General features: G+C 37.9%; 1 protein-coding gene and 1 pseudogene across 2 annotated transcripts in view; one reads left to right on the forward strand and one right to left on the reverse strand.

The window, feature by feature from the left end:
* Positions 1–76: 76 nt before the first annotated feature.
* Positions 77–26,835, reverse strand: part of CFAP206 (cilia and flagella associated protein 206) — a 93,047-nt gene continuing 66,288 nt past the window's right edge. For both annotated transcript variants that reach the window (XM_003922946.4, XM_010333809.3), the window contains 2 exons: positions 6,045–6,188; positions 77–3,063 (listed from right to left, as the gene is read on the reverse strand). In XM_003922946.4, coding sequence (XP_003922995.4) covers positions 2,833–3,063; positions 6,045–6,188 — 375 coding nt within the window. In that variant the 3' untranslated portion in view covers positions 77–2,832. The remainder of the gene's footprint in view (positions 3,064–6,044; positions 6,189–26,835) is intronic.
* Positions 16,234–17,019, forward strand: LOC101030474 (hsc70-interacting protein pseudogene; annotated as a pseudogene).

A 26,835-nucleotide genomic window follows, 5' to 3' on the forward strand; every position in this document is an offset into this window, starting at 1 on the left:
ATTATTGAGGACTACACATGAATTGGAAAAACTGCCATTACTGTAATGTTACTGAATACTACCAAACAGCCATACATGTCTGCAATCAAGAGATTTATTAAATTGTAAACATTAAAATGGTCCAGTAGTATAAACAGTCTTTATTTTGAAATCTACTTAGACCCCCATGTTAATGAAATTGATTGAAAAAAAGCAAAAAAATAAAAAAGTAAAAAATCAGGAGACAACAGATGCTGGAGAGGATGTGGAGAAATAGGAATGCTTTTACACTGTTGGTAGAAGTGTAAATTAGTTCAACCATTGTGGAAGACAGTGGTGTGGAGATTCCTCAAGGATCTAGAAATACCATTTGACCCAGCAATCCCATTATTGGGTATATACCCAAAGGATTATAAAACATTCTATTATAAAGACACATGCACACATATGTTTACTGTGGCAATGTTTACAATAGCAAAGACTTGGAACCAATCCAAATGCCCATCAAAGGTAGACTAGATAAGGAAAATGTGGCACATTTACACCAGGGAATGTAGTCATAAAAAAAGGATGAGTTCATGTCCTTTGCAGGGACATGGATGAATCTGGAAACCATCATTCTCAGCAAACTGACACACGAACAGAAAACCAAACACCACATGTTCCCACTCATAAGTGGGTGCTGAACAGTGAGAACACAAGGACACAGGGAGGGGAACATCACACACCGGGGCCTGTTGGAGGATGGGGGACTAGGGGAGGGATAGCAGGGGGTAGGTGGATTGAGGAGGGATAACATTAATAGAAATACCTAATGTAGATGACGGGGGGTGGGGGCGGTGGGGGATGGATGTAGCAAACCACCAAGGCATGTGTATACCTATGTAACAACGCTGCACTTTCTGCACATATAACCCAGACTTAGTACAATTCAAAAAAAAAATTATGACCTCTTGGCAGGAAAAAAAAAAAGGAAAAAGAAAAAAATAAAAAAAGATTATCTTTTCAAATTGGATCTGGTATTTTCATTCACTTGGCCATTCTACTTCCAACCTTAACTTGATAAGCCCAAATTGCAGCTTACAGCCGTTCTTTTCTGTGTTTAGGAATCTTGTAGAATCAAATGAGGGTTGAACAGATAAAATGACATTCCCGAATTTGTCAATTTTAGTATCACTCCATTTCTGCGGGCCCTGCCTTAACAGCCAGCCAGTCTATCTTAAATATCGTTTGTAAATTACAAGTATGAAAATCAAGAAAACCTAAAAGTAGGGTTTTTTTGAAGCTTACGTGCAGAAAATGAATTTCAAAGCACATTCATAGTATAAATAACATTTAAGCAGCTGGGCACAGTGGCTCATACCTGTAATCCCAGCGCTTTGGGAGGCCTAGGTGGGCAGATCAGTTGAGGTCAGGAGTTCAAGACAAGCCTGGCCAACATCACAAAACCCCATCTCTACTAAAAACACGAAAATTGGCTGGGTGTGGTATTGCATGTCTATAATCCCAGCTACTTGGGAGGCTGAGGCAGGAGAATCACTTGAATCCAGCAGACAGAGATTGTAGTGAGTCAAGATCACACCACTGCACTCCAGCCTGGGCAACAGAGCAAGACTGCATATCAAAAACAAACAAAAACATTTAAGCTACATAGAAACCAAATTATACAAATGCCTTAGTAAAAGTCACCTGAGCAGAAAAAATATGCCAAATACAAACGACCTCCTAGCTACTAAAGCAAGTTGAACAGCCCCTCCTAGAAGCTTTATTATTCATGAATTGATATTAGAAGTATATAAGAGAGTAACAAAACCACAGCTCTAAAATATGGCTATCAGCAATTCATGGGAGCTTCAAACACAGCCACCTATGTGGTCAAGCAAATAAGATAAAGGAGTGATGTGGGAGGCCCGTAAGGTAGCAGGAACTGGATTAGACAATGGAGGATCGGAAGTGCCTGCCTTGTGAATGCACAAAGCTACTACTTCTGGCCCTTCATAAAAGAAGAAATCTTAAAAGAAGAATATCTGCTAACAAAGCAGATATTCTGATTTCTTATTTTTTGAAGGGCCAGAAATATAAATCTTATGTCAAATTTCTAATCATGTAAGGCAGGCACCGTGGCTCATGCCTATAATCTCAGCACTGTGGGAGGCCGAGGCGAAAGGATCACTTGAGCACAGGAGTTCAAGGCTCACCATGGCAACAGGGTGAAACCTTGTCTCTACAGAAAATTGTTTTAATAATTAGTCAGGTGTGATAACACATGCCTGTGGTCCCAGCCATTTAGGAGGCTGAGGTAGGAGGATTGCTTTAGCCCAGGAGGTTGAGGCTGTGGTGAGCTGTGATTGTACCACTGCATTCCAGCCTAGGTGACAGAGAAAGACCCTGTCTCAAAAAAAAGAAAAACATGAATATTATGTGGACCTCTGCTCCAATTGTTCAAAATTAGTAAGGTTTTATTACATATCAATTTAATTTATGTTGACATTTAATAGCTAATAAAGCTAAAAATATTGATTAGGTTTTAAGTTTGTAATGTTTAACATTAAATATGGTTTTAGAAATAGACTTCTATTCCAGTAATAATCTTACAATATATCTAAATGATATCATAATTTCAATCAATGCTGACAAACTTTTTTCTAACAAAAGATAAATGGACAGTTTTATTTTTCAACTTCAGCAGAATGAAAAATGTGTTACAGAAAAGTTTGATAAAATGTGGGAGCCCAATAAAGTCACACAACCAATGTGCCACCTTTACAAAATTAATTTTCATAGATGTAAAAATGCCTTCAAGTACTTGCTATTATTCATAATTGAGTAGCATCTACTTTTAAAACGTTGTCTCTAGTTTTCATCAACCTCTCTAGTTAAGTTCACCTTGACCTCATCAGTGATTTTGCTCTTTCCTCCACGAAGACCAGCCAAGTAAATCTGAGGCCTGGGCACTCCAGTGCTGTCTTCCTTCGTGGACTGGGTGCTAGTGTTCTTTGGAGGGTACACCTGGGAACAATTTTCTCTTCTCAAGTGACTAAGATCTGTTTGTACTGAGTGAGTAACTTTCTGGCGCAAATTAGCCTAAAGAGAAAAAGAATACAGGAATTGACATTTCTCTAAAGAGCAAATACCATAAAATATTATCAGATACCTGTTAATATCTGCCTATTTTTGTCTTCAATTCACAAAGAAATTAATTGTATAACATAGCAGTTTAATAAAACACTGGAAAATCTAGAACATAATAGAAAATTAAATATGCCTTACCAAGAAGTGGAAAAATATGTAAAATGTTGAAAATTGACCCAAAAAAATACAGATTCAAAATTACATGGAGCTCAATCAGTTATTTGTTAATATAATCTAATTATTTCATTATTATATTTTGAGATTCATATAACTTGGATTTTTCCACTATAATTGTTTTGTTTCTTTTTGACAAAAAGTTAAGCTTTATACAGTATTATCTTTTAAAAATGGACTTCGCCCTAGGTTTTTAACATAAAAAGGTCTGATGTTTTCCATTTATATTTTACTGTATTCTACATTTTGCTTACTCCCTTTAGGGATTACTAGTAAACAAGAGGTTAAACAGATTACTCAGGCTGGAAAGCAAGGAGGAGCTTATAAAAAGGAGAATAAGCTGCTGAGGTTATAGTAAAGACCAAGAAAAAACTCAGAAGGCATGAGAACACGTGAGTGAAGAAGGAGACACCTGGAATTAGAGGAAACATTTCAGAGTTTGAGATACCACAGGTGACTGAGAAGCTACTCCCCACCACCCAGCTTATTGTCCACATTAATATGACTTCACTATTCCATTGTCTTCATTAGCATAATTTTACTATTCCAAGAGACTCTTGCCTAAGCAAGTAACTTGATTGCTCATTACAGCACTACCTGAAAGATGTGGCAACTCTTCAGTAGTCAGCATCAACACACAGTTTCAGTCCAAAGAGTCTGCATCCCTTGCCTCAAAAAATCTTGCTATTCCCACCAATGCTGGACTGCTTTTTCATGATCCTTACCCAAACCGATCGAAACCTCCATCCTACCCCAATCCACCTCAGTCACTGGAAGACCTGCCTTAGCAAACTTCAAATTCTCAATAAATTCTGACTTTGCAGTTCCTCTTCTGAGACACTGCCAAAGCACTGTTTCCCTTATGGCTGTAAGCAATAAACTCCGCTTTGTCTTATCCAAAGGTTGGGTAGGTGACACTTAGGGAGCTGGCATTCAATACAATACAGTCCTAGGGAATAATAAGGCCCAAGGGGAGAGTCAAAATCAAGTGGAGATTGAGGAAGAAAGGGTTCAGTCACTATGAAATTCAGACCCCTGAATACCCCATTCTCTTAACATTTCCAGTCCATGCCTATGTTGTCACCTCTATCTCTTGTATCCTATCCAGCCATCACTTCCCTCCTCCTCTTTGCCTATTTGTATCTCAAAGGCAACTTAAAATATCACCTACGTTAATTTAGGAGAATTTTCATTTCACTTCTGTTACATCACTTATAAGGAGGTACTGAAATATTTTTATTGTAACAATATCACTTGCTAGACAACTAGCCCCTGAAGAACAAAATAGTAGGATATATATGTTACCCAATAAGTCTGATAAACTCAAGTGAGTTTAGTAGATAATAGAAAATAATATTGGGATTGGACATTTCATGAACTACGGAAGAGTAACTGATAGGAAGGAAGACTAATGCAAAAGTTATCTATCTGGAAGATATATGGGGAAACTGATCCTTTCTCATCCCAGGGAACTGAAAAGCTGTCACCAAATGAGTAGCAAACTAAATAATGTGGTCAGTGGGAAACCTGTGAGAGACTGAATATACAAATGCACAAAGGCTAGACCATATATGACAATAGAACTCTTTGACTTGCAACCTCTGCATCAACCAGTTGGGAAAGCCAATCTCAACCTCTAGCTATAGCAATCAACCCAGAATGTTGAGGAGTAGCCAGCTTCTCTATTTTTTTGCTCCTTCTCCCCCAACTCAGGACCAAACAGAGAAACCTAGATATGCTCACCAAATCAATCACATAAAATGCCCTGCTTCTAGTTAGAATGCCTCCGGCTTTCTCATGCTAATAGCCTACAATCAGAGAACACCTGAAGGCTTCCCCTTTTTCTGACTATAAAGCTTTCCCACTCCCCTGACTGCTTTGAGTCTACCAAACACAGGTGACAGTGTCTGACCCCTTTGCTATAGCAAGCTCTAGATCAGACACCCCCAAACTGTGGCCCCCTGAGGCCATTTATCCGGCCCCCCGCCGCACTTCAGGAAGGGGCACCTCTTTCATTGGTGGTCAGTGAGAGGAGCACAGTATGTGGTGGCCCTCCAATGGTCTGAGGGACAGTGAACTGCCCCCGTGTAAAAAGTTTGGGGACGCCTGCTCTAGATCAATAGCCTCTCTTTGTTCTCATTTGGGTAAGCATTATTTCCACACCTGCTTTCAATTAAGTAGATGGATAAAATATACTATAAAGGGCTACAGACATAAAAGATTTTATTTCATGCTATAAATATTTGCTGTTTAAAATGATAAGATACCATAAAGAGGGTTTGATGGAGGGAATTTCACTGAGTTGGACACGGATGAGTTTCAAAGACAGGCTTTAAGGGCAGGTATTTGTATTGTAATTGAGGTGACTGAGAATCAGAAGGATGAGAGTGCCCAGGGTCTGGAGATAATATGCTGTTGTTGAGGGGAAAATATCTATGATTTAATAGACAAGCTCCAAAAATCAAACAAAAAAGAATAGTATACCTTCAATGATTAAAGGAAGTTGGGAGTGCTTTAAATACTAGCACCAAGTTTTAAAACTGATAGATAGCTAGATAGATAATTACCATTGTTCTATATATGCTTAAAATTAGAAGACAATCTTATAATGTAAACCTAACAAATTATAAATTATATTTTTGTTAGCAAATAATTGTATAAAACTCATTATTTTACATAAATAATTTACCAGCTCTATAAGTAACAACAGATTAAAATTCCCCAACCTATAAATAATTTTAGAAAATATTGTTACAAACCAGTTTTATAGCTTTTCTTCTTAATTCCCATTCATTCCACTCATATGTTCTCACAATTGTTGGTGGCAATATGTGTGTATCCGTCTGTGTGCTACTTTCACTTTTTGTAATTGGTTTTATATAATGTTTGTCAGCTTCTCTCATCTAAAGAAATGGAGTTTTGTAATTAGTGCTTGTAAAAAGTAAACATTATTTACTGGTAACTAAAATATTTAGCTAAAACTGACAAAGCACTTAAAAAACAAGCATTTTTGGACATGGAATATACTTGTAAATATCAATACAGAAAAGCACATCATAATGAGCTGAATTGTTTTTCTGGGAATTATGGCTTCATGATTTTGTTAATGTTGGGGGGGTGTTTTTTTGAACTTTTATTTTAGATTCAAGGGGGCACAGGTGCAGGTTTGTTACAAGGGTATATTGCATGATGCTGCGATTTGTGGTAGGATTGAACCCATCACCCACGTAGTGAGCACAGTACCCAGTTGTTCAGTTTTCAGTCTATGCCCCTCCACTCTTTCCACTGTGGCAGTCTTCAGTGTCTATTTACTGGTCCCATCTTTATGTCCATGTATCCCCAATATTTAGCTTCCACTTATAAGTGAGAACATGCGGTGTATGGTTTTCTCTTTTCAAAATACACATATAGGTTGTGTATTTTGGGAATGAGGGATGTTTTCTCTTTTCAAAATACACATATAGGATGTGTGTATTTTGAAGAGAAAACATCCCTCATTCCCAAGTCAAATATCCCTCCTGACTTTGCACAATTAGTAACATAAGTAAATACCTTGTTGAAAGTAGATAGAAATTTAAAATAGCTATAAAATATCAGGTAAAAATCACATCTATTTAAACTATCAAAACCTCTTTAAGACATATGTTGAACTCAAACTATGCATACATAGCAGGTTATTACCCAAGGTTTTTGCTTTGTTTTGTTTTTAGTTGAAAACATTGATTTTCTTCTTTGGAACTCAATATTAAGAGTTCAGTAATTCCAGGCTAAACAAGATATGATAGTGCTGGACATGACATTGTTGATGTTGTTGAAGGGAGTGGTAGAGGCTCTTAAGGAACTCAGGTCACAGTAAAAAGGAAGGAGAGATATTCTTTCCAAACAACAGATAATCACTGAGTGCCTAAACATTTGATATGATATAATTTCTGATTATAAAATTATGATATAGTTAGGTATATTTTTAAAATACTAAAACGATAATTAACAATACTGTACCATACAAATAAATGAAAAGTAATAAGAAGACAGTAAGGACTACATGAAAAAGAGAGGGAGAAAACTCATTTCTGCAGATATTAAAAGTCACTGAAGAACAGCTGGGAATTAAATATCCAGAAAGACAGGAAGAAACAAGACCAGCTGGATAGGAAAAAATTATGCTTTAGTGGAAAACTATGCATTATCTACATAAAATACCTTGTCAGTCATCTGATTCTAGCCTTTCACTGTCCTTAGGCTATCTTACAACTCTGTAAATTATAAATGAGTGATACCAAGACCAAATAGTTTCTGTCTACAGACATGCAGTCTATCCTGTGTGTAGAAGTTCAACTGACTTCCCTTTCCCCATGTGAAAAACATCAGTGTTACTTCCATTTACACATTCATTTGAATATTCCTGATCTACAAATGTGTCTGTTCTTAGGATTCTCTTTTGAATTTGTTATAACATCTACCTGGTCACCTCATTGATTAATAAATAGATTACACTCTTCAATACATGTTCATTTTTATATCTGCATATCTGCATGACAATAATAATTTTACCCATTTTTGAAAACTATCTTTTAACAAACAGAAGACTAGAGCATATAGAACAAGTTTAAGACCAGTATATAATACACAATTTTTCTGACAGAGAGGTCATGGAGGGAATCAGTATAAATAGAAGGATAAAAAGACATGTATATCTCGAATGCCAGTCCCCCAAATTTGGATTTCATCTTAAGGACAAAAAACGGAAGAGTTTTGAATTCAGAGTAAAATGAATGGCATTTTTCTAATTTACAGAAAATTACTCAAATTTTTTTTTGTAAATTTTCCCCTCATACTTTTTTTTCTTTTTTTGAGATGGAGTCTCACTCTGTTGCCAGGCTGGAGTGCACTGTTGTAATCTTGGTTCACTGCAACTTCCGCCTCCTAGGCTCAAGCGATTCTCTGGCCTCTGCCTCCCAAGTAGTTGGGATTACAGGTGCAGACCACCATGCCCAGCTAATTTTTGTTTTTTTAGTAGAGACAGGGTTTCACCATGTTGGCCTGGAGTGTACTAGGGTTCCCCTTCTCCATATCCTCACCGGCATTTGTTATTGCCTTTTTGATATAAGCCATTTTAACTGGGGTGGGTGATATCTTAATGTAGTTTTGATTTGCATTTTTCTGATGACCAGTGATACAAGCTCCTTTTCATATCTCTATTTGCCACATGTATATCTTCTTTTGAGAAATGTCTATCTCTTGCCCATTTTTTCAGTTGGATTATTAGATTCTTTCCTATTGAGTTGTTTGAGGTCCTTATATGTTCTGGTTATTATTCCCTTATCAGATGGATAGTTTACAAATATTTTCTCCCATTCTGTGGGTTGTCTCTTTGCTGATTGTTTCCTTTGCTGTGCGAAGCTTTTTAACTTGGTGTGATCACATTTGTCCATTTTTGTTTTGGTTGTCTGGGCTGGTGGGGAATTACTCAAAAAATCTTTGTCCAGTCCAATGTCCTTAAGATTTTCCCCAATGTTTTCTTGTAGTATTAATAGTTTCATAGTTTGAGGTCTCAGATTTAAGTTTTTAACCCACTTTGATTTGATTCTTGTATATGGCAAGATAGGTCTAGTTTCATTCTTCTGCAAATGGATATTCAGTTTTCCCAGCAACATTTATTGAAGAGACTGTCCTTTTCCCAATATTCTTAGCACTTTTGTTTAAAATGAGTTCACAGTAGATGTTTGGATTTATTTCTGGGTTATCTATTCTGTTCCATTAATCTATGTGTCTTGTTTTTATGCCAGTACTGTGCTATTTTGTTTACTATAGCTCTGTAGTATAATTTGAAGTTAGGTAATGCGATTCCTCCAGTTTTGTTCTTTTTGCTTGGGATGGTTTTGGCTATTCAGGGTCTTCTGTGGTTCCATATAAGTTGTAAGGTCATTTTTTTCTATTTCTTACAGAATGTCATTGGTATTTTGATAGGGATTTCACTGAATCTGTAGATGCTTGAGTAGTATGAACATTTTAACAATACTGATTTTTCCAGTCCATTAATATGGAATATCTTTCCGTTTTTTGTGTCTTCTTCAATTTCTTTTATGAATGTTTTATAGTTTTCTTCATCGAGATCTTTCTACCCAAAATTAGTAGATGAAAAGCAATAATATAGATCAGAGCAGAAATAAATGATATTGAGACCAGGCACAGTGGCTCACTCCTATACTCCTAGCACTTTGAGAGGCTGAGGCAGGGGGATTGCCTGAGCTCAGGAATTCAAAACCAGCCTGGGCAACATGGTGAAACCCCCGTCTCTGAAATACTAAAAATACAAAATAATTAGCCAGCCATGGTGGCATGCCCCTGTAGTCCCAGCCACTTGGGAGGCTGAGACAGGAGAATTGCTTGAACCTGGGAGGCAGAGGTTACAGTGAGCTGAGATTGCACCACTGCACTCCAGCCTCAGTGACAGAGCAAGACTCTGTCTCAAAAAAAGAAAAAGAAAATGATATTGAAATGAAAAAAATGTAAAAGATCAATAAGATGAAAAAATAGTTTTTAAAAAGATATCCAAAATAGACAACTGTTAGTCACTAGCTACACTTTAGTCAGGATAAGAAAACATGAAAGAAGACTCATAGAAAAATCAAGAAGACATTACAACTGATACCATAAAAATTCAAAGAACCGTTAGAGGCTACTATGAGCAACTACATGCCAATAAATTGGAAAATCCAGAAGAAATGAATTCATAGACATATCAAACCATGAAAACAATTCCCTTCTGGCTAGGGCTGGTCTAAATGCTCCCTCCATGGGCACTGGCTGAATTCTGCCCTGTACTGCTTTATGCTGTGACAGGGCAGCACTGAATTTCAATGCAAAGTCCCAACAATCACTTTGCTCTCCCTCCACCAAGTTCACAGATTCTCTGCCTATGCCATGTGGCCACTAGTGGGTCATGGGGAAAGCATAGTATGGGCAATTAAAGACTGTATTTCCTATCCTCTTCAGTACCTCTTTCCTTGATATGATGTTTTAAAAGGGTATTGTGATTGCTCTCCTGATTTTTAGTTCTTTTATGGAGGTGCTTTCTTGTGAAGATATTTGATTTGATGTTTCTATGGGGTGATGATCACTGGAGGGTTGTATTCTGCCATCTTGCTCTGCCTCTCAACCAAGTGGTAATTTGAAGAGTGAAACATACCATTTTTTTTTTTTTTTTTGGCCATAAGTAGCTTTGAGACTTTTTGTCATAAGTGGCTATCTTATAGCTCCAAAATTACAAACACACACACACACACACACACACACACACACACACACTTCCCTTTTTTATTCAAAGGAAATATATAAACACATTTATAAAGAAATGGTACATTTAAAAGTCACATGATACTACCCAAAGAGATCTACAAATTCAACACAATCCCTATCATACTACCAATTACATTCTTCAAGAAATAAAAAACAATCCTAAAATTCATGTGTAACCACAAAAGTCCAAGACCAGTCAAGCAATCCTGAGCAAAGACAACAAAGCTGAAGACATCACACTATCTAACTTCAAAATATGCTACAAAACTATAGTAACCAAAAGAGCATGGCACTGGCATAAAAACATATAGTGACCAATAGAATAGAATACAGAACCCAGAAATTAATCCACACATTTACAGCCAACTGATTTTCAGCAAAGGTGCTAAAAGCACACAACAGAGAAAGGACAGTCTCCTCAATAAATGGTGCTGAGAAAACTGGATATCCAAATGCAGAAGAATGAAACTAGACCCCTATCTCTCACTATATGCAAAAATCAACTCAAAATGCATTAAAGATTTAAATATAAGAATCCAAATTATGAAACTACTAGAAGAAAACATAGGAGAAGTGCTTCAGGGCATTGGTCTGGGCAAAGATCTTTTGGATAAGACCTAAAAATCCCAGGCAACAAATGCAAAATTAGAAAAATTGGATTATATCGAACTAGAAAGCTTCTGCACAGCAAAAGAAACAATCAACAGAGAAAAGAGACAACCTACAGAATGGGAGAAAATATTTGCAAACTATCCATTAAGGGATTAATATCCAGAACTTACAAGGAACTCAGCTCAGCAAAAACAAAACAAAAAAAAAAACAAATAATCTAATTTTAAAATGGGCAAATGATCTAAGGAGATATTTCTTAGAATAAAATATACAAATGGCCAACAGGTATATAAGAAAATTCTCGATGTCACTAATTATCAGGGAAATACACAATCAGCTATCATCTCAGCCCAATTAAAATACCTATTATAGTCTGGGCACGGTGGCTCATGCCTGTAATCCCATCACTTTGGGAGGCTGAGGTCAGTAGATCATGAGGTCAAGAGATCAAGACCATCCTGGCCAACATAGTAATAACCTGTCTCTACTAAAAACACAAAAATTGGCCGGGCGCGGTGGCTCAAGCCTGTAATCCCAGCACTTTGGGAGGCCGAGGCGGGTGGATCACGAGGTCGAGAGATCGAGACCATCCTGGTCAACATGGTGAAACCCCGTCTCTACTAAAAATACTAAAAATTAGCTGGGCATGGTGGCGCGTGCCTGTAATCCCAGCTACTCAGGAGGCTGAGGCAGGAGAATTGCCTGAGCCCAGGAGGCGGAGGTTGTGGTGAGCCGAGATCACGCCATTGCACTCCAGCCTGGGTAACAAGAGCGAAACTCAGTCTCAAAAAATAAATAAATAAAATAAAAACACAAAAATTAGCTGGGTGTGGTGACGCACACCTGTAGTCCCAGCTACTTGGGAGGATGAGACAGGAGAATCACTTGAACCTGGGAGGCAGAGGTTGCAGAGAGCTGAGATCACGTCACTGCACTCTAGCCTTGTGACAGAGTGAGACTCTGTCTCAAAAAAAGAAAAGAAATGTCTGTTATAAAAAAGACAAAAAACAACAAATACTGGTGAGAATGTAGAGAAAGAAACTCTTACACACTTTTGATGGGAATGCAAATTTGATGGGAATGCAAGTCATTATGGAAAAGAGTATGAAGGTTCCTCAAAAAGACTAAAAATAAGAATACCATATGATCCAGTAATCCCATTGCTGGGCATATATCCAAAGGAGAGGAAATTAATGTGTCAAAGAGATATGTGCACTCCTATGTTTATCACAGTACTACTCCAATAGTCAAGATATGGAAACAAGCAAAGTGTCCACGAACAGCAGAATAAAGAAAATGTGGTATATATATACCATAGAATATCATTCAGGCATAAAAAGAATGGAATCCTCTCATTTGCAGGAACATGGATTGAACTGGAGGACATTATGTTAAATGAAATAAGGCAAAGAAAGACAAATAACACCTGTTTCACTCATGTAGGAGCTAAAATAGTTGATCCCATAGATCATGCCCATATAAGCAGGGAGAACAGTGGTTACCAGAGGCTGAGAAGGGAAGTGGATGGGGAGAGGTTAGCTAATGGGTACAAAATTATAGTTAGATAGTAGGAATACGTTCTAGTGTACTAGGGCACAATAGGGCAACTATAGTTAACAATAAGTTATTTTGTATTTCAAAATAGCTAGAGGAGTGGATTCTGACTGTTCCCAACACAAAGAAGTAGTAAATACTTGAGGTGATGGATATGCCAATTACCCTGATTTGATCATTATACATTGTATACATGTATCAAAATATCACATGTGCCCCACAAACATGTGCAATTATGCATCAATTAAAAATTTTTGTAATTAAGAAAAGGGCCCATGAAAACTCAAGTTAAAAAGAGATTCTAAAGCCAGGCACAGTGGCATATGTCTACAGTCCCAGCTAATTGGGAGGCCAAGGCAGGAGGATTGCTTGAAGCCAGGAGTTTGAGGCTGCAGTGGGCTAGGATATGATCACAAAAAAACAAACACTGCATGTTCTCACTATAAGTGGGAGCTGAACAATGAGAACCCATGGATACAGGGATGGGAACATCACATATCAGGGTATGTCAGGTGGTGAGGGGCTAGGGTAGGGATAACATTCAGAGAAATATCTAATGTAGATGATGGGTTGATGGGTACAGCAAACCACAATGGCACGTGTATACCTACGTAACAAACCTGCACGTTCTGCAAATGTAAGTATAATTTTTAAAAAATAAAAGAATCTAGAAGAAATGGATAAATTCCTGGACATAAACACCCTCCCAAGACTGAACCCGGAAGAAGTTAGATCCCTGAATAGACTAATAACAAGTTCTGAAATTGAGACAGTAAAAAATAGCCTATCAACTAAAAAAAAAAAAAAAAAAAAAAAAAAAAAAAAAAAAAAAATCCCAGGACCAGACAGATTTGCAGCTGAATTCTACCAGAGGCATAAAGAGAAACTGGTACCATTTCTTCTGATACTCTTCCAAACAACTGAAAAGGAGGGACTCCTCCCTAACTCATTTTTTGAAGTCAGTATCATCCTGATACCAAAGCCTGGCAGACATACAAAACAAAACAAAAAAAAAACCACTACAGGCCAATATCCCTGATTAACATTGAAGCAAAAATCCTCAATAAAATATTGGCAAACTGAATCCAGCAGCTCATCATCAAAAAGATTATTTACCATGATCAAGTCAGCTTCGTCCTCAAGATTCAAGCCTGGTTCAACATATAGAAATCAATAAACATAATTCATCACATAAACAGAACAAAAGAAAAAAAAACACATAATTATCTCAATAGATGCAGAAAAGGTCTTCTGTAAAATTTAATTTCTCTTCATGTTAAATTTCTCAATAAACTAGGTATTGATGGAACATTCCTCAAAATAACAACTGTTTATGACAAACCTACAGCCAATTTATCGAATGAGCAAAAGCTGGAAGCATTTTCTTTGAAAAGAGCCCCAAGACAAGGATGCCCTCTCTTACCACTCCTATTCAACACAGTATTGGAATTTTGGCCAGGGCAGTCAGACAAGAGAAAGAAATAAAGGATATTCAAATAGGAAGAGAGGAAGTAAAATTGTGTTTCCAGATGACATGATCCTATATCTAGAAACCCCACTGTCTCAGCCCAAAAACTTCTTAAGGTGATAAGCAACTTCATCAAAGTCTCAGGATACAAAATCAATGTGCAAAAATCACAAGCATTCCTATATACCAATAAAAGACAAGCTGAGAACAAAATCATGAGTGAACTCCCATTCACAATTGCCACAAAGAGAATAAAATACCTAGAAATACAGATAACAAGGGAAGCGAAGGGCCTCATCAAGGAGAACTACAAACCACTGCTCAAGGAAATCAGAGAAGACATAAACAAATGGAAAAACATTCCATGCTCATGAATAGGAAGAATCAATATTGTGAAAATGGCCATACTGCCCAAAGTAATTTATAGATTCAATGGTATTTCCATTAAACTACCATTGTCAATCTTCATAGATTGGAAAAAAACTACTTTAAAATCCATATGGAGCCAAAAAAGAGTCCATATAGTGAGGACAATCCTAAGCTAAAACAGAGCTGTAGGCATCATGCTACCTGACTTCAAACCATGTTGCAACTTACAGTAACCAAAACAGCATGGTACTAGTACAAAAACAGATACATAGAGCAATGGAACAGAACAGAGAACTCAGAAATAAAACTTCACATCTACAGCCATATGATCTTGGACAAACCTGACAAGAACAAGCAATGGGGAAAGGATTCCCTATTTAATAAATGGTGCTGAAAGAACTAGCTGATCATATGCAGAAAATTGAAACTGGACCCCTTCCTTACACCTTATACAAAAATTAACTCAAGATGGATTAAAGACTTAAATATAAAACCCAAAACTATAAAAACCCTAAAGGAAAATCTAGGCAATACCATTCAGGACATAGACACAGACAAAGATTTCATGATAAAAATGTCAAAAGCAACAGCAACAAAGCAAAAATTGATGAATGGGATCTAATTAAAGAGCTTCTGCACAGCAAAAGAAACTATCAGCAGAGTGGACGGCCTACAGAATGTGAGACAATTTTTACAATCTATCCATCTGATAAACATCTGATATTCAGAATCTACAAGGAACTTCAACAAATTTGCAAGAAAAACAAACAAAAAAACCATTAAAAAGTGGCCAAAGGACATGAACAGACATTTCTCAAAAGAAGACATTCATGTGACCAACAAACCTATAAAAAAAAGTTCAACATCATTGATCATTACAGAAATGCAGATCAAAACCACAATGAGATACCATCTCATGCCTGTCAGAATGGCAATTATTAAAAGTGAAGCAACAGCAGACGTTGGTGAGGCTGTGGAGAAATAGCCATGCTTCTACACTGTTAGGGGGAGTATAAATTAGTTCAACCATTGTGGAAGACAGTGTGGTGATTTCTCAAAGCCTTAGAACCAGAAATACCATTTGACCCAACAATCCCATCACTGGGTATATCCCCAAAGAAATATAAATCATTCTATTATAAAAATACATGCATGGGTATGTTCACTGCAGCCTTATTCACAATAGCAAAAACATGGAATCAACCTAAATGCCCATCAATGGTAGACTGGATAAAGAAAATGTGGTACATATACACCATGGAATACTATGCCGCTATAAAAAGGAATAAGATCATGTTCTTTGCAAGGATATGGATGGAGCTCCAGCTCATCAACAAACTAACGCACGAACAGAAAAATGAACACCACATCTTCTCACTTATAAGTGGGAAATGAGCAATGAGAAAATATGGACATAGGGAGGGGAACAAACCACACACTGGGACTTGTCAGATGGGCAGGGAGAGAGAGAGCATCAGGAAAAATAGCTAATGCATTCAGGGCTTAATACCTAGATGATGGGTTGACAGGGGCAGCAAACCACCACAGCACACATTTACCTGTGTAATAAACCTGCACGCCCTGCACATGTGTCCTGGAACTTAAAATTTAAAAAGTAATATAAAATAAATTTTAAAAATAAAAAAATGGGAAATGAAAATGCAGAGATAACAGATGATGGATCAGGCAAATGACAAGTGGCTGCCACTGAAGCCCTAAATGACAGCGAACTACAGAAAGCCATTGACTTATTCACAGATGCCATCAAGTTGAATCCTCTATTGATCATTCTGTATGCCAAAAAGAGCCAGTATCTTCATCAAATTACAGAAGCCAAATGCTGCCATCTGATACTGTAACAGAGCCATTGAAATAAATCCTGATTCAGCCCAGCCTTACAAGTGGCAAGCCTTACAAGTGGCTTTCACACACAAACTTCTGGGCCACTGGGAAGAAGCAGCCCGTGATCTTCCTCTCATCTGTAAATTGGATTATTCTAGCACAATGCTGAAAGAAGTTCAACCTGGGCCTAGAAAATTGCAGAATATCAGAGAAAGTATGAACAAAACTCTGAAGAGAGAGAGATCAAAGAAAAAATACAATTAAAAAAGCTCAAAAAGAGCATGAGAGAGCTTGGAGGAATCAGGAACTCAATAGGTTGTTTTCCAGCTGGCTTTCCTGTGGGGATGCCTGATACTGTTCATGGAGGAATGCCTGGAATAGGAGGGGGCATGCCTAGAATGACAGGAATTCCGGGACTCGATGAAATTCTTAGCAATCCAGAGGTTCTTGCAGCCATGCAGGGTCCACAAGTTACAGTGGTTTTCTAGGATTTGGCCTAGAACCTAGCAAATATGTCAAAATACCAGTACAATGGAAAGGTTATGAATCTCATCAGTAAATTGTCAGCCAAATTTGGAGGTCAAGCATAATGCCTTTCTGATAAACAAAGCCCTTGGTAAAGGAAACACAACCGAGACCACCTAATGGATGTCACAATAATACAAACCAGTGTACCTCTGAGCTCAACAAGAGAGCTGGGGTGCTTTGAAGATAATCCTTACTCCTCTACCCCAGATGCAGCTGAAGCATTTTACAGTGGTTTGCCATTACGGTATCCATTCAGATAATGTTTTCCTACTAGGAATTACAAACTTTAAATACTTTTTTAACCTTAAAAATATTTAAAATAAATTTTAAAAGTCTCTTGATTCTTTTTTAAAAATTAAATATCAGTGATAGTTTTGCATTGCAAAAGGGAAAATCTTTGTGAGTAAACTAACAAACATAAATAACCTATAATCTAAAGAAGAAATGCTAAAGATAATTAGAAAATATTCAGAACCAAACAGTGATTAAAACAACAATGTTTAAAAGTATGCTGCAGAAAAATGGATCCAGCTGGAGGCCATTATCCTGAGAAAATTAATGCAGGAACAGAAAACCAAATATCACATGTTCTCACTCATAAGTGGGAGCTAAACACTGGGCATTCATGGACATTAAGATGGCAACAGTCAATACTGGGGCTACTAGCATGGGAAGGGAAGGAGAAGGGCAAGGGCTGAAAAATTATTGGGTACTATGCTCACTACCTGGGTGAGAGGATCAATCATACCCCAAACCTCGGCTTCACACAATAAATATATCCATGTAACAAACCTGCATATGTGCCCCCTGAATTAAAAACAAAAGTTGAAATTATTTTTTAAAAACATATGTGACATACAACTCACATAGTATAGTAAAAAAGAAATTTATTGCATCAAGTTAAAAAGAAAGGCTAAAAATGAATGAGCTAAGCATCTATCTTTTAAAGTTAGAAAACAAATAGAATAAAAAAAGGAATTAGATAAAGGAAAATTATAAAGATCAGAGATGAAAATATAAAATGAAAGCAGTCATGAAATAGGGTCAATAAAGCTGTTTTTTAAAAAGACTGAGAAACTAGTGCTCTGGCAAGATTATCAAAATAAAAAGAGAGAAGGCTCAAATAAACACTATCTGGAGTTTAAAAGACAGCATAAGATAATATAGAGATTAAATAAATAACAAAAGAATATTGTGAAATCTTTATGAGAATAACTCATAGGCCAGGCGTGGTGGCTCAAGCCTGTAATTCCAGCACTTTGGGAGGCCGAGGCGGGTGGATCACGAGGTCAAGAGATCGAGACCATCCTGGTCAACATGGTGAAACCCCGTCTCTACTAAAAATACAAAAAAGTAGTTGGGCATGGTGGCACGTGCCTGTAATCCCAGCTACTCAGGAGGCTGAGGCAGGAGAATTGCCTGAACCCAGGAGGCAGAGGTTGCGGTGAGCCAAGATCGTGCCATTGCACTCCAGCCTGGGTAACAAGAGCGAAACTCCGTCTCAAAAAAAAAAAAAAAAAAAAAAAAAAAAACCTTAGATGATTCAAATAAATTCCTAGAAAAATACAATGTACTCAATCTGATACAAAAGAAATAAAGTACCTGGAAAAAAATCCTGTAATCACAAAAGTAGTTAAAATTATAGTTTAATTTATCATAGTTATAAGGTTTCCAACCAAAGAAGTCCAGAGAGCTTTATCAGCATACATCATCAGATAATTCCAATAATATATAAATTATTTCAGAGAAAAGAAAATGTAAAAGAGTCATCCTCATTTATAAGACATGTATGACTTTCACATCAAAACAACGGACAGTAAAAGAAAGTAAATGCATAGGTCAATTGCACTGAGGAATATAAATGTAAAACTTCTAAAGAAAAATTAAAAGCTGATTCAGGGATGTATTTTTTAAATAAATAAATAAACCATATCAAGTTGGATTGATCCCACGAATGCAAAGTTGGCTTAATCTTAGAAATAATATAATTCACCATATTAGCAGGATAAAAGCCAAACAATCATCTCAAAACACGTAAAAACAATATTTGATGCAATTCAGTAACTATTCATATAAAAACCTCTCAGCAAATGAGAGAGGAAGTCCTAAATCTAATAAAACAAAATCCATAAAATGCTACAATGAATACTGCAATCATGAAATATAAAAAATAGGGATTTCTGCCAAGATGGCCAAATAGGAACAGCTCTGGTCAGCAGTTCTCAGTGAGAGTGATGCAGAAGGCAAGTGATCCTGACATTTCCAACTGAGATACTAGGTTCATCTCATTGGGACTGGTTAAAAAGTGGGTGCAGCCCAAAGAGGGTGAGCTGAAGCAGGGTGGGGCATTGTCTCCCCTGGGAAGCGCAAGGGGCCGGAGAACTCCCTCTCCTAGACAAGGTAAGCCATTAGGGACTTTTCCTGACACTCTGATTCAGATACTGTATTTTTCTGACGGTCTTTACAACCCGCACACCAGGAGATTCCCTCTAGTGCCTACAACACCAGCACCCCAGGTTTCCAGCACAAAACCAGGCAGCCACTTTAGCTGCAGCAGGTTTTTTTTTTTTTTTCTCATACCCCAGTGGCACCTGGAACACCAGCAAGACAGAACTGCTCATTCCTCTGAAAAAGGGGGCTGAAGCCAGGGAGCCAAGTGATCTGGCTCAGCAAGTCCCACCCCTACAAAGACCAGCAAGCTAAGATCCACTGGCTTGAAATTCTTGCAGCCAGCACAGCTGTCTGAGCTCAACTGGGACGTTCCAGCTCAGTGGAGGGAGAGGCATCCGCCATTGCTGAAGCTCAAGTAGGTGGTTTTAACTTTGCCTGTGTAAATGATGCCTCCAGGAAGTTTATGCTGCAACTGGGCAGAGCTCATGGCAGCTCAGCAAGGTTTCTGCAGGCAGACTATCACTAGACCCCCTTCTTGATGGGCAGGGCATCTCTGAAAAAAGACAGCAGCCTGTCGGGGACTTATAAAGCACCCACCTTCCGGGAATAGAGCACCTGGGCAAAGGGGCAGTTGTGGGCACAGCTTCAACAGACTTAAACATCTCTGCTCAGCAGCTCTGAAGGGAGCAATGGATCTCCCAGCACAGCATTCAAGCTCTGATAAGGGACAGACTGCCTCCTCAAGTGGCTCCCTGACCCTTGTGTATCCTGACTGGGAGACACCTAAGACAGGAAAGCTCTGGCCAGCATCTGGCAGGTACGCTTCTCAGATGAAGCTACCAGAGGAGGAAACAGGCAGCAATTTTTGCTGTTCTGCAGCCACTGTGGGTGATTCCCAGGCAAGCAGGGTCTGGAGTCGACCCCTAGTAAACCCCAGCAGACCTGCAGCAGAGGGGCCTAACTGTTAGAAGGAAAACTAACAGACAGAAAGAAATACTTTCAACATCAACAGAAAGGACATCCACTCAGAGACCCCATCCAAAAGTCACCAACTTCAAAGACCAAAGGTAGATAAATCTACGAAGATGGGAAGAAACCAGTGCAAAAGGGCTGAGATCTCCAAAAACAGAACACCTCTTTTCCTCCAAGGGATCACAACTCCTCACCAGCAAGGGAACAAAAAGAGAATGCATTTGATGAATTGACAGAAGAAGGCTTCAGAAGGTGGGTAATAACAAACTTCTCAGAGCTAAAGAAGCATGTTCTAACCCAATGCAAGGAAGCTAAGAACCTTGAAAAAAGGTTAGATGAAATGCTAACTAGAATAACCAGCATAGAGTAGAATATAAACAACTTGATGAAGCTGAAAAACACAGCACAAGAACTTCATGAAGCATATAAAAGCTTCAATAGCCGAATTGATCATACAGAAGAAAGGATATCTGAGATTGAAGATCAACTCAATGAAATAATTGAGAAGACAAGATTAGAGAAAAAAGAGTGAAAAGAAATGAACAAGCCTCCAAGAAATATGGGATTATATGGAAAGACCAAATCACGTTTGATCAGTATACTTGAAAGTGATGAGAAGAATGAAACCAAGTTGGAAAATACTCTTCAGGATATTATCCAGGAGAACTTCCCCAACCTAGCAAGGCAGCCCAACATTCAAATTTAGGAAATACAGAGACCACCACAAAAATATTCCTCAAGAAGAGCAATCCCAAGACACAATTGTCAGATTCACCAAGGTTGAAATGAAGGAAAAAATGTCTAAGGGCAGCCTGAAAGAAAGGTCAGGTTACCCACAAAGAGAAGCCAGCAGACTCACAGTGGATCTCTCGGCAGAAACTCTACAAGCCAAAAGAGAATGGGGGCCAATATTCAATATTCTTAAAGAAAAGAATTTCCAACCCAGAATTTCATATTCAGCCAAACTAAGCTTCATAAGTGAAGGAGAAATAAAATCCTTTACAGCTAAGTGACTGCTGAGAGATTTCATCACAACCAGCCTACCTTACAAGAGCTCCTGAAGGAAGCACTAAACAAGGAAAGGAACAACCAGTATCGGCCACTGAAAAAACATACCAAATTGAAAAGATCATCAACACTATGAAGAAACTGCATCAATTAATGGGCAAAATAACCAACTAGCATCAAAATCACAGGATCAAATTCACACATAAAAATATTAACCCTAAATGTAAATTGACTAAATGCCCCAATCAAAAGGCACAGACTGACAAATTGGATAAAGAGTCAAGATACACTGGTGTGCTGTATTCAGGAGACCCATTTCATGTGCAAAGACACACATAGACTCAAAATGAAGAGATAGAGGAAGATCTACCAAGCAAATGGAGAGCAAAAAAAATGCAGGGGTTGCTATCCTAGTCTCTAATAAAACAGATTTTAAACCAACAAAGATCAAAAGAGACAAAGAAGGGTATTACATAATGGTAAAGGGATCAATGCAGTAAGAAAAGCTAACTATTCTGAATATTCATGCACACAATACAGGAGCACCCAGATACATAAAGCAAGTTCTTAATGACCTGTAAAGAGACCTGGACTCCCACACAACAATAGGAGGAGACTTTAACACCCCACTGTCAATATTAGACAGATCAATGAGACAGAAAATTAACAAGGATATCCAGGACTTGAATGCAGATCTGGACCACCTGGAACTAATAGACATCTACAGAATTCTCCACCCCAAATCTACAGAACATACATTCTTCTCAGCTTCACATCACACTTACTCTAAAACTGACCACATAATTGGAAGTAAAACACTCCTCGGCAAATGCAAAAGAACATAAATCATAACAGTCTCTCAGACCACAATGCAATCAAATTAAAACTCAGGATTAAGAAACTCACTCAAGATTGCACAACTACATGGAAACTGAACAACCTGCTCCTGAATGACTACTGGGTAAAAACGAAATGAAGGCAGAAATAAAGATGTTCTTCAAAACCAGTGAGAGTGAAGATACAATGTACCAGAATATCTGGGACATTGTATCTTTAAATGTCTCTAGACATTTAAAGCAGTGTCTAGAGGGAAATTTATAGCACTAAATGCCCAAAGAGAAACAAAGAAAGATTTAAAATCAACACTCTAATGTCATGATTAAAAGAACTAGAGGAGCAAAATCAAACAAATTCAAAAGCTAGCAGCAGATAAGAAACAACTAAGATAAGAGCAGAACTGAAGGAGATGGAGACACAAAAAAACTCTTCAAAAAATCAATAAATCCTGAAGCTGGTTTTTTGAAAAGATCAATGAAATAGACCATTAGCCAGACTAATAAAGAGAGAAGAATCAAATAGATGCAACAAAAAATGATAAAGGGATATCACCTCTGATCCCACAGAAATGCAAATTACCATCAGAGATTACTACCAACACCTCTATGCAAATAAACCAACAAATCTAGAAGAAATGGATAAATTCCTGGACACTTACACCTGCCCAAGACTAAACCAGGAAGAAGCTGAATCCCTGAATAGACCAATAACAAGGTCTGAAATTGAGGCAGCATTAATAGCCTACCAACCAAAAGAAAAGTCCAGGACCAGACGTGTTCACAGTCGAATTCTACCAGAGGTACAAGGAGGAGCTGGTACTATTCCTTCTGAAACTATTCCAAACAATAAAAAAGAGGGAACCCTCCCTAACTCATTTTATGAGAGTTAACACCATCCCAACATCATCCCAATACCAAAACCTGGCAGAGACACAACTAAAAGAGAAAATTTCAGGCCAATATCCATGATGAACATTGATGTGAAAATCCTTAATAAAATGCTGGCAAACCAAATCCAACAGAACATCAAAAAACTTATCCTTCACAATCAAGTCAGCTTCATTCCCCAGATGCAAGACTGGTTCAACATGCCCAAATCTATAAACATAATCCATCACATAAACAGAACCAAAGACAAAAGCCATATGATTATCTCAATAGATGCAGAGAAGGCCTTCAACAAAATTCAACAGCTCTTTATGCTAAAAACTCTCAATAAACTAGGTATTGATAAAACGTATCTCAAAATAATAAGAGATATTTATGACAAGCCCACAGACAATATCATACTGAACAGGCAAAAACTGGAAGCATTTCTTTTGAGAACTAGCATAAGACAAGGATGCCCTCTCTCACCACTCCTACTCCACATAATACTGGAAGTTCTGGCCAGAGCAATCAGGCAAGAAAAAGAAATAAAGGGTATTCAGTTAGGAAAGAGTAAGCCAAATTGTCTCTATTTGCAGATGACATGATTGTATATTGAGAAGACCCCATTGTCTCAGCCCAAAATCTCCTTAAGCTGATGAGCAACTTCAGCAATGTCTCAGGATACAAAATCAATGTGCAAAAATCACAAGCCTTCCTATACACCAATAAAAGACAGAGAGCCAAATCATGATTGAACTCCCATTCACAATTGCTATAAGAGAATAAAATACCTAGGAATACAACTAACAAGGGATGTGAAGGACCTTTTCAAGGTGAACTATGAAGCACTTCTTTGTAAATAGGAGAGGACACAAACAGATGGAAAAACATTCACTCATGGTTAGGAAGAATCGATATCATGAAAATGGCCATACTGCCCAAAGTAATTTATAGATTCAATGCTATCCCCATCAAGCTACCATTGACTTTGCTCACAGAATTGGAAAAAAACACCTTAAACTTCATATGGAACCAAAAAAGAACTCACATAGCCAAGACAATCCTAAGCGAAAACCAAACAAACAAACAAAAACAAACAAACAAAAAGCTGAAGGCATCACGCTACCTGACTTCAAACTATACTACATGGCTACAGTAATCAAAACAGCATGGTACCAGTATCAAAACAGACATATAGACCAATGGAACAGAGCAGAGGCCTCAGAAAGAATGCCACACATCTACAAAGATGTGATCTTTGACAAACCTGACAAAAACAAGCAATGGGGAAGGGATTCCCTATTTAATACATAGTGTTGGGAAAACTGGCTAGCCATATGCAGAAAGCTGAAACTGGATCATTTCCTTACACCTTATTCAAAAATTGACTCCAAATGGATTAAAGATTTAAACATAAGACCTAACACTATAGAAACCTAGAAGAAAACCTAGGCAATACCATTCAGGACATAGACATGGGCAAGAATTTCATGACTAAAACACCAAAAGCAATGGCAACAAAAGCCAAAATAGACAAATGGGATCTAATTAAACTTAAGAGCTTCTGCACAGCAAAAGAAACTATCATTAGAGTGAACCAGCAACCAACAGAAAGGAAAAATATTTTTGCAATCTGCCCACCTGACAAAGGGCTAATATCCAGAATCTACAAACAACTTAAACAATTTTACAAGAAAAAAACAACCCCATCAAAAAGTGGGTGAAGGATATGAACAGACACTTCTCAAAAGAAGACATTTATGGAGCTAACAACCATAGGAAAAAAAACTCATCATCACTGGTCATTAGAGAAATGCAAATCAAAACCACATTGAGATACCATCTCATGCCAGTTAAAATGGCGATCATTAAAAAAATCAGGAGACAACAGATGCTAGAGAGGATGTGGAGAAATAGGAATGCTTTTACAGTGTTGGTGGGAGTATAAATTATTTCAACCATTGTGGAAGATAATGTGGCGATTCCTCAAGGATCTAGAAATAGAAATACTATTTGACCCAGCAATTCCATTACTGAGTATATACCCAAAGGATTATAAATCATTTTATTATAATGACACATGCACACGTATGTTTGTTGTGGCACCGTCCACCATAGCAAAGACTTGGAACCAACCCAAATGCCCATCAATGATAGACTAGATAAAGAAAATGTGGCACATATACACCATGGAATACTATGCAGCCATAAAAAGGATGAGTTCATGTCCTTTGCAGAGACATGGTTAAAGCTGGAAACTATCATTCTCAGCAAACTGACGCAGGAACAGAAAACCAAACACCGCATGTTCTCACTCATAAGTGGGTGCTGAACAATGAGAACACATGGACACAGGAAGGGGAACATCACACACCAGGGCCTGTCAAGGACACAGGAAGGGGAACATCACACACCAGGGCCTGTCAAGGGATGGCGGGCTAGGGGAGAGATAACAGGGGGTGGGGGTATAGCAGAGGGATAGCATTAGGAGAAATACCTAATGTAGATGATGTGGTGATAGATGCAGCAAAACACTACAGCATGTGTATACCTATGCAACAAACTTGCACATTTTGTACATGTACCGCAGAACTTAAAGTATAATTTAAAAATAAAAGAATTTAGAGGTGGCTCAAGCCTGTAATCCCAGAACTTTGGGAGGCTGAGGCGGGTGGATCACGAGGTCAAGAGATCGAGACCATCCTGGTCAACATGGTGAAACCCCGTCTCTATTAAAAGTGCAAAAAATTAGCTGGGCATGGTGGCACGTGCCTGTAATCCCAGCTACTCAGGAGGCTGAGGCAGGAGAATTGCCTGAGCCCAGGAGGCGGAGGTTGCGGTGAGCCGAGATCGCGCCATTGCACTTCAGCCTGGGTAACAAGGGCGAAACTCCGTCTCAAAAAAAAAAAAAAAAAAAAAAAAGAATTTAGAAAATCAAAAATATTCTTTTGGGGGATAAGAAGACAAAAGTGCCGACTTTCACTACTACTATTTAATATTATACTAAGGTTGCTTGTCAATGTTAGTAAGAAAAGACAAAAGTGAAGAATATAATGACATCTACAGTCTTACACAGTACGGACTGCAACTTCAGCTAGTGCTCACTCTACTTTAATGGTGAAATAAGAGACTACAACAGAACTGTATCTACCTCTATTTCCAGTCTCAAGTTCAACTTTTACTTCTTGAGAAAGAGAGAGAGGAAGGAAGGAAGGAAGGAAGGAAGGAAGGAAGGAAGGAAGGAAGGAAGGAAGGAAGCAAGCAAGGAAGCAAGGAAGGAAGGAGTAAGTGAGGAAGAGTTTTTAATCCTTAAAAAACATAAATATAAAATTATAGCAGAAAAAGGAACTGGAATATAAGTATTACATCCAGAACAATTGGCAGCAGCAGAAGAAAAAGGTATTTCATTTAGTTGATTTACTGTGGTTGTTGATTGTTCTCTAGTCTCATGATAATGGAAGTTGCACATTTTTTCAATGGGACCTAGAAGCTGCTGGAAGTTTGGTTCTCCTGGCAGCAACCCGATGCAAACCAAAAATCTGGAGATCTTTGCACCACTCCAAGATCTGATGGTTACATATTTTTTAAGGATCTGCAATGTTCCATCACAAGTATGACAAAAACTGACATTCAGGTAGCTTATGAACTCAGTGACAATAGCACGTTTATCTCCAAGAGACATTTTATTTGGAAGACATATGGGACCAACTTTTGCCGAAAGCCCTGGTTCCCCTGTCGAAGCTTGTTAGGGATCACAGTAGATTTGGCTCAATGAAAAGCTTCTCTTATTCGCCTGAAATT

Source organism: Saimiri boliviensis, chromosome 4, assembly GCF_048565385.1.
Source record: "Saimiri boliviensis isolate mSaiBol1 chromosome 4, mSaiBol1.pri, whole genome shotgun sequence".
NCBI lineage: Eukaryota > Metazoa > Chordata > Mammalia > Primates > Cebidae > Saimiri > Saimiri boliviensis.